Genomic DNA, 12136 nt, shown 5'->3' on the forward strand with positions numbered 1-12136 from the left:
CATAAAATTATTTTCCACCATTACGGAGATGCTATGTAATTGTAGCCCTAGCCCGAAAACGTCAGAATAAAAAAAATCTGATACGGATACATTTATATTGAAGCTAATTCTGCAATCATTTTAAAGTTTTCCGGAACCTCTCAGTAACTTTCCTCCCACACTCTGTCACTTGTTTAGGAAGAGAATTAAAACAAAATGAATCTTGCGATTTTGGACAACTTTTATTACTCATTAGTAAATAGCTGCTGTGCACGTTCTTAGCCGAAAACGAACATGCCGTAAAAGTGCTTCCATTTGACAACTAAGCGACCAGGGGCACTTTGACTTCGAGCATCCTCTCGATCAGATATAACGGCTCGCAAGCATACATCAGAACCACGGCTAAAGTTCATCATTTGATTCATTACATACGTTGCGGTGTAGGCTTTACGAACCCAAAGAACCTTCTTGTAAGTTTTAACTCCACTTAACTTCCTCGTGTAGTAGCCAGTGGCTATCTTCCCCTTGTCTTGTGCTACGCTCGATGTTAACACATTTCTGCCGTCCATTTCTAAATATTCGTCACCTCCACACAGACTAAAGACGTGTCCGTTATTCCCAGTCCATGATTTGGCCATTTTCTTATATACAATGACGACCCATTCTCTCCAGTAATATTTCTCTGAATAAAATTCATACAGTCGCTTTGAAAATTCTTCGTTGCTATCATCTTTATACTGCGCCGAAAGATCTTTTAAATCTTTAAACCTCTGGTGTTCCCATGCATCAGTAACTTCTGCATCCACACTTTTCACTTTCTCTAGAACTTCTTTGATGCCTTTCTCCCAGTGCGTCTTTTCCATTTTATAACTGGCCGTTCTATTGGTCAGTTCCAGGTACGCTAAGTTGACTTTCACAGCCGTCACGAGGAGTCCAAAGCATCCCGCCATCACCCTCTGCATTTTCTTCCGATCATAATTGGTGTATTGCATCGCTGCTTCCGGGATATTGTCCGTAAAAGATTGCTTTTTCATTATACCATCATATATTTTTTTCGCTGCATTTTGATAACTAACCTGAAAGGACGAGATAAATCGAAACTTCTGACCTTCAGCGGCTTCTCTCGGAGCTTTCATTAACATATGAAGGCGGTATGACAAAGCATTGACATTTTGTTCAATAGTTGAAAATTGTGATTTGATTCCTGTTGATTGGATTAAATTTGTAACTTCTCCAAAAAGCCTTTCCATATTTCTGAAGTTGGAATCCACCTTCGAAAACTGTTCTTTCAAGTAGGTCAATGTTGGATCTTCTTGTTGCGGAAGAAACATGGTTATGAGGTCCATGAGTGGACCGATGGCTGCCAGGAAGGGAGCAACAGAGCCCATGATTTTTGTGAATTTGGAAAGGATCTTAACGCCAGATACGATGTCAGTAATTGTATTGGCTGCTTCTATTCCGCCTTTCACAGCATCAGATACTTCTTGCACATCGTCCCCGACGTCAGCGTGAAGATCACTGACCAGAAACAGCAAGAACATGGACAGCAAGAGATGACCAATCTGCATGATTGTTGAGCTGGAGTACTGGTACTCTTAAATACAAAAAACAATCAGAGTATTAATGTATATAACAATTGAAATTGCATACACATTGCCACTTTCGCTAGTCAAGGATTTTCGATCCACTCCGCTCCCCATGAATTTTAAAGTTTATTGGGAATGGAGTGGACCGAAAATCCTTGACTAGCGAAGATGATAGTTGGCTTGATTATAGATACCCAATAAAGTACAATCCTAACGTTCCGTTTGACAGAGGATACGAACAAAATCATTTCAAGCACGCATCATTTATATGAATATATTTACATTTACTTTTTAATCCTGCGATAAAATGCATCAGATAATTTTGAAGCATATCTGCCTATAACTGCAAAGACCGAATTACTATAATGAACTCCGTCGAGCATGTCGTCTGCATCTAGCATCTTGGCCCACAGGAACGGTTCAACCGATGATTTTGTAATAATAAAACTAGGGATCTTATACCATATAACTTACAAATAAAATCATTATTACCCCTTATTAGGGGGTGATATGGTATAAGACCTCTACAATTATTATTGCAGATAAAATTATCATGCATTTCCTGTGCTCGGCAACACGTGTGCCAAATGAAAACAAAATTTTGTTGTCCATTCTTGTCTCATTCGATGCAAGATAACTTGATCTTACTTTTAATATGTGGTTAATATCATCGAACAAACACAAGAAATTAATCCAAGTGCAGGATTTTTCAACAATTCTTTTTTCAGTAATTGTACTTTCAATTTCTCGAAGTGACAACATGGCCGACTAGCACCTATGGTGACTATACCTACGCTGTTTACAATTAGATAGGTTTAAATTGTTTAAACCCATTTCAGATTGTAAACTTTGTTAATAATTTGATTTTTATGATATTTATTGAAAATCAATTCAAGAATTGGACTATTACTTTTTCTCAGCATTGCGTACTCTTTTCTTTTACGTTATGACACACACACACACACACACACATATATATATATATATATATATATATATATATATATATATATAATTCAATGGTATTTTACCTTATGTACGTTGCGATCTTACCTTCATACAACACCTAACAGGTGAAAGGGGTATGATAATACCAATTGCCGCAAAATGGTTAATATAGGAGAGAAAAATTCAATGCAATCAATGTGTTACCATGTACTGTTAACAAAGGAATAATTCAATATCCGGTGTCTAGTAACATAGCAAATAAGAGCACGTGTCATATTTAACAAAGCGATGTCTGCCATGCTTGTAAAAGGCCTTACCCTTATTTATTAGGTACACGTACTATATTTACCTACATGTCCATCTGCACAAATAAAATTATTCCAATTACAGTATATTTATATTGATTCTAATGATTTGTTTGTGGGTAAGCTGTTCTGATGAATCATTTTCTCGATCATTAATTCAAAACGAAATATAGATATTCAAGGTCAAGGTTACTTATATTCAGGGTAGTGAGCACTGAAGTATTAAAATTTTAAGCAATACTTAATCCCTCACAATTTAGAAATATAAATTGAATATGATGATAACGTTCTAACGTTGAAATATTGTGATGCAACTAGTCTTGGACTGGTATTATCTCATTCTTTTGTTCTACTTTTACATTGTTCTTTTGCCAATTCATGCAGAGTTCCTTGGGATATTTCACAGGATATACGTTCTTGACAAGCCAGCTCACGTTTTGTTGTTGTTGTTTTTCGGTTACATTGGCCAATATTTGTAGTGCTTTCCCACCGATAGTACTACTATATCAACATTCTGATAGTACTACAATATCAACATTCCTCTAGTACTACAATATCAACATTCTGATAGTATTACAATATCAACATTCTGATAGTGCTACAATATCAACATTCTGATCGTGCTACAATATCAACATTCTGATAGTATTACAATATCAACATTCCTTTAGTACTACAATATCAACATTCTGATAGTATTACAATATCAACATTCTGATAGTACTACAATATCAACATTCTGATAGTATTACAATATCAACATTCTGATAGTACTACAATATCAACATTGAGATAGTACTACAATATCAACATTCTGATAGTACTACAATATCAACATTCCTTTAGTACTACAATATCAATATTTATATAGCACAGGTACTACAATATCAACATTCCTATAGTATTACACTATTAACATTCCTATAGTACTACAATATCAACATTCTGATAGTATTTCAATATCAACATTCTGATAGTGCTACAATATCAACATTCTGATAGTGCTACAATATCAACATTCTGATAGTACTACAATATCAACATTCCTATAGTACTACAATATCAACATTCTAATAGTATTACAATCTCAACATTTATATAGTACATGTACTACAATAACAACATTCATATAGTACTACAATATCAACATTCTGATAGTACTACAATATCAACATTCGTATAGTACTACAATATCAACATTGTGATAGTACTATAATATCAACATTCTGATAGTACTACAATATCAACATTCTGATAGTACTACAATATCAACATTCTGATAGTACTACAATATCAACATTCCTATAGTACTAAAATATCAACATTCCTTTAGTACTACAATATCAACATTCTGATAGTACTACAATATCAACATTCTGATATTATTACAATATCAACATTCTGATAGTACTACAATATCAACATTCTGATAGTACTACAATCTCAACATTCCTATAGTACTACAATATCAACATTCTAATAGTATTACAATCTCAACATTTATATAGTACATGTACTACAATATCAACATTCTGATAGTACTACAATAACAACATTCCTATAGTACTACAATATCAACATTCTGATAGTATTTCAATATCAACATTCTGATAGTGCTACAATATCAACATTCTGATTGTACTACAATATCAACATTCTGATAGTACTACAATCTCAACATTCCTATAGTACTACAATATCAACATTCTAATAGTATTACAATCTCAACATTTATATAGTACATGTACTACAATATCAACATTCTGATAGTACTACAATAACAACATTCCTATAGTACTACAATATCAACATTCTGATAGTATTTCAATATCAACATTCTGATAGTGCTACAATATCAACATTCTGATAGTACTACAATATCAACATTCTGATAGTACTACAATATCAACATTCTGATAGTACTACAATATCAACATTCTGATAGTACTACAATATCAACATTCTGATAGTACTACAATATTAACATTCTGAAAGTACTAAAATACCAACATTCTGATAGTACTACAATATCAACATTCTGATAGTACTACAATATCAACATTCTGATAGTACTACAATATCAACATTCTGATTGTACTACAATATTAACATTCTGATAGTACTACAATATCAACATTCGTATAGTACTACAATCTCAACATTTCTATAGTACTACAATATCAACATTCTGATAGTACTACAATATCAACATTCTGATAGTACTACAATATCAACATTCTGATAGTACTACAATATCAACATTCTGATAGTACTACAATATCAACATTCTGATAGTACTACAATATTAACATTCTGAAAGTACTAAAATACCAACATTCTGATAGTACTACAATATCAACATTCTGATAGTATTACACTATTAACATTCCTATAGTACTACAATATCAACATTCTGATAGTATTTCAATATCAACATTCTGATAGTGCTACAATATCAACATTCTGATAGTACTACAATATCAACATTCTGATAGTACTACAATCTCAACATTCCTATAGTACTACAATATCAACATTCTAATAGTATTACAATCTCAACATTTATATAGTACATGTACTACAATATCAACATTCTGATAGTACTACAATAACAACATTCCTATAGTACTACAATATCAACATTCTGATAGTATTTCAATATCAACATTCTGATAGTGCTACAATATCAACATTCTGATAGTACTACAATATCAACATTCCTCTAGTACTACAATATCAACATTCTGATAGTACTACAATATCAACATTCTGATAGTACTACAATATCAACATTCTGATAGTACTACAATATTAACATTCTGAAAGTACTAAAATACCAACATTCTGATAGTACTACAATATCAACATTCTGATAGTACTACAATATCAACATTCTGATAGTACTACAATATCAACATTCTGATTGTACTACAATATTAACATTCTGATAGTACTACAATATCAACATTCGTATAGTACTACAATCTCAACATTTCTATAGTACTACAATATCAACATTCTGATAGTACTACAATATCAACATTCTGATAGTACTACAATATCAACATTCTGATAGTACTACAATATCAACATTCTGATAGTACTACAATATTAACATTCTGAAAGTACTAAAATACCAACATTCTGATAGTACTACAATATCAACATTCTGATAGTACTACAATATCAACATTCTGATAGTACTACAATATCAACATTCTGATTGTACTACAATATTAACATTCCTATAGTACTACAATATCAACATTCTGATAGTACTATAATATCAACATTCTGATAGTACTACAATATCAAAATTCTGATTGTACTACAATAACAACATTCTGATAGTACTACAATATCAACATTCTGATAGTACTACAATATCAACAATCTGATAATACTACAATATCAACATTCTGATAGTACTACAATATCAACAATGTGATAGTACTATAATATCAACATTCTGATAGTACTACAATATCAACATTCTGATAGTATTACAATATCAACATTCTGATTGTACTACAATATCAACATTTTGATTGTACTACAATAACAACATTTTGATAGTACTACAATATCAACATTCTGAGAGTACTACAATATTAACATTCCTATAGTACTACAATATCAACATTCTGATAGTACTATTCTGATAGTACTACAATATCAATATTCTGATTGTACTACAATAACAACATTCTGATAGTACTACAATATCAACATTCCTCTAGTACTACAATATCAACATTCTGATAGTACTACAATATCAACATTCTGATAGTACTACAATATCAACATTCTGATAGTACTACAATATCAACATTCTGATAGTACTATAATATCAACATTCTGATAGTACTACAATATCAACATTCTGATAGTACTACAATATCAACATTCTGATTGTACTACAATAACAACATTCTGATAGTACTACAATATCAACATTCCTATAGTTCTACAATATTAACATTCCTATAGTACTACAATATCAGCATTCTGATAGTACTACAATAACAACATTCTGATAGTACTACAATATCAACATTCTGATAGTACTACAATATCAACATTCTGAGAGTACTACAATACCAACATTCTGATAGTACTACAATATCAACATTCCTATAGTACTACAATATCAACATTCCTCTAGTACTACAATATCAACATTCCTCTAGTACTACAATATCAACATTCTGATAGTACTACAATATCAACAATCTGATAGTACTACAATATCAACATTCTGATAGTACTACAATATCAACATTCCTATAGTACTACAATATCAACATTCTGATAGTACTACAATATCAACATTCTGATAGTACTATAATATCAACATTCTGATAGTACTACAATATCAACATTCTGATAGTACTAGAATATCAACATTCTGATAGTACTACAATATCTACATTCTGATAGTACTAAAATATCAATATTTGTATAATACTACAATATCAAGATTCGTATAGTAGTACAATATCAACATTCTGATAGTACTACAATATCAACATTCTGATAGTACTACAAAATCTACATTCTGATAGTACTACAATATCAACATTCTGATACTACTATAATATCTACATTCTGATAGTACTAAAATATCAATATTTGTTTAATACTACAATATCAACATTCCTATAGTACTATAATATCTACATTCTGATAGTACTATAATATCTACATTCTGATAGTGCTACAATATCAACATTCTGATCGTGCTACAATATCAACATTCTGATAGTGCTACAATATCAACATTCTGATAGTGCTACAATATCAACATTCTGATTGTACTACATTATAAATATTCGTATAATACTACAATATCAACATTAGTATAGTTCTACAATAGCAACATTCTGATAGTACTACAATATCAACATTCCGATAGTTCTACAATATCAAGATTCTGATAATACTACAATATCAACATTCGTATAGTACTACAATATCAAGATTCTGATAGTACTACAATATCAACATTCCTATAGTTCTACAATATCAACATTCTGATAATACTACAATATCAACATTCTGATAGTACTACAATATCAACATTCCTATAGTTCTACAATATCAACATTCTGATAGTACTACAATATCAACATTCTGATAGTACTACAATATCAACATTCTGATAGTACTACAATATCAACATTCCTATAGTACTACAATATCAACATTCTAATAGTATTACAATCTCAACATTTATATAGTACATGTACTACAATATCAACATTCTGATAGTACTACAATATCAACATTCTGATAGTACTACAATATCAACATTCCTATAGTACTACAATATCAACATTCTAATAGTATTACAATCTCAACATTTATATAGTACATGTACTTCAATATTAACATTCGTATAGTACTACAATATCAACATTATGATAGTACTACAATAACAACATTCTAATAATATTACATGTACTACAATATTGTGAAAATTTATCGGAGCTGTATCCAATGTTAATGTTAAATATTTACCGTTACACTTTTTGCGTTTGGATGTTAAATATTTACTGTTACATTTTTTTATTGTAAACATAAAGGGATAAGTGATGTCAAAAGAATGTTAGATTATATGTCGTATTTTGGATACCTATTTTTGAGTTCAGAGGATCGTATTTGTATGTGATCGAGTGTATGCTTTTGACACTTACCCTATTTTTTAACATGTATAACTATCTGAAGTTTGTGTGTTGTTTCCTCGTTCGAGTTTAATTTTGACCTATAAACAATAATGTTAACATTCTTATAGTACTACAATATCAACATTCTGATAGTACTACAATATCAACATTCTGATAGTACTACAATATCAACATTCTGATAGTACTACAATATCAACATTCCTATAGTACTAGAATAGCAACATTCTGATAGTACTATAATATCAACATTCTGATAGTACTACAATATCAATATTCTGATAGTACTACAATGTCAACATTCTGATAGTACTACAATATCAACATTCCTATAGTACTAGAATAGCAACATTCTGATAGTACTACAATATCAACATTCTGATAGTACTACAATATTAATATTCTGATAGTACTACAATATCAACATTCTGATAGTACTACAATATCAACATTCTGATAGTACTACAATATCAACATTCCTATAGTACTACAATATCAATATTCCTATAGTACTAGTTGAATCAGTGATATTCTTTCTGGGATGATGACGTGCACTATGCTGACCATCGTAAAACGATCCAGCATGGCAGGGGATCCACGTAAATGGGGTAGGTTTGAGCGACTGGTTCATTTATACATCTTAGCAACAACCAATTTTAGAGTACTTTGAATGAAAGTTGTCACTTTTCTCAAACATTCGTGTTTGATAACGAATACTCAGAAAATTCGCATTGATGCTTGTTCCATGAGCTGAATTCAAGCTTTCAAATGATTTGAGAAAGATCCATGATATTGTGTCATAAGATTCTGAAAAGGCATTTAATTTCTAACTTTCTTGGAAAATGTTGGTTCATAATCAGTGATGGATCCAGGTTTTGTTAAAGAGAGCCCCATCACGCTGGGGACCTTTATCTAAACTTTCAGAATGTTTCACCATTATACAATTTCAATTTTCTGTAATTTTGAACGATGCATAGTGTTTTAAAACGTGATTTCATTTATTTCTCATTTCCTATTCATTACTATTGGAGATGTGCACTGGTCGAGTTCATACGGGTAGAATAAAATAAGCTACCTGAAAGTAATATGGCGGATAAGATGAGAAAACTTACATGTTTATGAATCCATGTCAGCTTTAATATGAGCAAAGATTGGCCTTGTATTCAGCGTCAACCTCAAAGGCAATCATCTCGTTTCAGTAATCGCTGCTGTTGCAGTCACAAACATAATTACATATAAATATTAAACATTTAATTTGTTTGCATCCTTTTCGAGAAACTTCTCATGTAAAACTTATACGGTACTAATTTTGATGCACCAGATGCGCATTTCGACAAATAATGTCTCTTCAGTGATGCTCAACCGAAATGTTTGAAATCCGGAATAACAATGAAGTTTTAGAGGTATTATAGGGGAAAACAATGTGCCAAAAAAGTGGAGTCAAATTCGTCTAAGGATAAGAGCTATGCATGAGGGAGATAATCCTTAATTTTGAAATGAATTTTTAAATTTTATAACAGCAATTAAATATACATCCGTATTTTCAAGCTAGTAACGAAGTACTTAGCTACTGGGCTGTAGAGACCCTCGGGGACTAACAGTCCACCAGCAGAGGCATCGACCCAGGGGTCATAATATAAAACTTATACGGTACTAATTTTGATGCACCAGATGCGCATTTCGACAAAAAATGTCTCTTCTGTGATGCTCAACCGAAATGTTTGAAATCCGAAATAACAATGAAGTTTTAGAGGTATTATAGGGAAAAACAGTGTGCCAAAAAAGTGTCAAGATATACATAGTTGAAGTGCCACAGAATGTCACCTAAGCTCAGGGTCGTATCAGCTAGGGTTCTCCTAATGCCTGCCATGACAATGTTTTGAGATCTTATCTGAAAGACCCATGATTCTCACTTCTAAATGTTTTTTGTGTAGCTCAGTGGTAGAAAACGCGTGAGTTCGAGCCCTGCTCGTGCCATACATATGGCCGCATCGAACCTAAGACGTAAACATATACATGTAGTGATTGCTCATTCGCTTTAGAAGAGAGATTTTTGGGTCTTTCAGATATGACATTAGAAAGGAGGTCCATCGTTGCGGCAGGCGTTGGGACATACACTGCTGTGGCCATTATCGCTAAGCATTGGGCTTCACCTACGGCTGGTAACGTCTCAAAATGAGTGAAAAAGGTATCATCGGGACGTAGTTTAAAGGGGCATTATGCTTTTCTCTCTCTCTCAAAATCTCTCTACATGGCGTAGGAATATATATTAATGACTAATAAAAACATTTGAGTTTTACAAAAAGCAAGAGAAACCTAATATAAAATTACTTTAGATAACAGCGTTTAAAGAAATGCGTTAGGAAGAATCATTGTTTTGCAAGACATATCTAAAAACCAAAATTACATATCCATGTGTCTGTTCTGAGGTTCTGTTAATTAAGGACAGATATAAAATTCTTTTTTAAAGGGGCTTGTCTATGCTGTTCAAAAGTTGAAAAATATCACTCCTCCCAATATATAACTCCATAAAAATTTCCACGAATGTTTTCGACTTAATTAGGGAAACCATGGGGATTTATTACATTTCATACGGTAAATTGTATTTATTTTACCTATAAAAACACAAATCTAGTTTTTATATTCATCATTTTTTGGAGAGAAAAAGTGTGTTTGTAGCGAGTGTCTTGAATGCGACTAACGTACCGAAGGGACTGGAATCCATGACATCACGGTTATGAAACGAATGCCCCAACCACCGACCGCGACTAGCGTTACTTAATGTTAGTAAACATGTTCGAGCATTGACGTAAAATGAAAGATCACAATGACTCTTTGGACCTGGATTTCACATGGGAAAATTAGTCAAAACTTTTTAGAGAGCTTATAGTAGCAGGTCGGTGTTTTATTTTGGAGAGACTCCAAATGTAGCAAGTTATATGGGCGCGGATCTAAGAATATGTTGGAAAATACTTATGATGACAATGTTTACACAACTGTTTAAATGACGATATGATAATTAACATGAAATTAATTTAGAAAACTTGTGTGGCGTGATTTTAGATTTTGACCGCAGGCAATTATATCGTTTAGGTTAGAATTTACTTTTAAAGAGTACTAGAATTAAAAAATATAGTAAATTCAAACCCAAGCGATATGATTGCCTGTGAATTTGACTCCGCCCTCTTATTTTGACAGAAATAATACACTCCTCCCAATTGATCCCAAACAACTTCCTTGTTGAAACTGTCGTGCGTCAGCAGCTGTGATGGTCCCAGTCACGGGTTCACTGCGATCGTCTGGTCTATAAACAGACGACATATATTTTGTAACCCTATTAACTGTTTTAACCAGCAATGATGAACGTTTTATACATGTGTTTCTGATTCGCTCGTGAAGAGCTAGCTTTAGATAAGATCATGGTCGTTTAAAAAGGGCGGGTCATTTTAGTCATATAAAATGAGGAAGTTGTCCGGAAAATATAATAACAATCCCGTTAATCTCCAGCCCCCCCCCCCCCCAGCTAATGAATGACCTTCCCCTCGTTATTTGATTAAGGCATCTAACTGTCAGTGGCGGATTTAAGCGCCCCCCCCCCTAAAATTTTCAAATTTGAGGTGAATCATGATCTGTT

General features: G+C 32.3%; 1 protein-coding gene across 1 annotated transcript; it reads right to left on the bottom strand.

Moving 5' to 3' along the window:
• Positions 1-202: 202 nt before the first annotated feature.
• Positions 203-11019, bottom strand: LOC125671778 (uncharacterized). The gene is made up of 2 exons (XM_048907677.2): positions 9615-11019; positions 203-1573 (listed from the first exon to the last, which is right to left on the bottom strand). The coding sequence occupies exon 2, from the start codon at positions 1545-1547 to the stop codon at positions 258-260; it is 1290 nt and encodes a 429-aa protein (XP_048763634.2). The 5' UTR covers positions 1548-1573; positions 9615-11019; the 3' UTR covers positions 203-257.
• Positions 11020-12136: the final 1117 nt, after the last annotated feature.

The sequence above is a fragment of the Ostrea edulis genome, chromosome 4, assembly GCF_947568905.1.
Source record: "Ostrea edulis chromosome 4, xbOstEdul1.1, whole genome shotgun sequence".
NCBI lineage: Eukaryota > Metazoa > Mollusca > Bivalvia > Ostreida > Ostreidae > Ostrea > Ostrea edulis.

Bases quoted from the DNA above. Each gene is read 5' to 3' on its own strand.
- LOC125671778 (XM_048907677.2), bottom strand. From the start codon at position 1,547: ATGCAGATTGGTCATCTCTTGCTGTCCATGTTCTTGCTGTTTCTGGTC.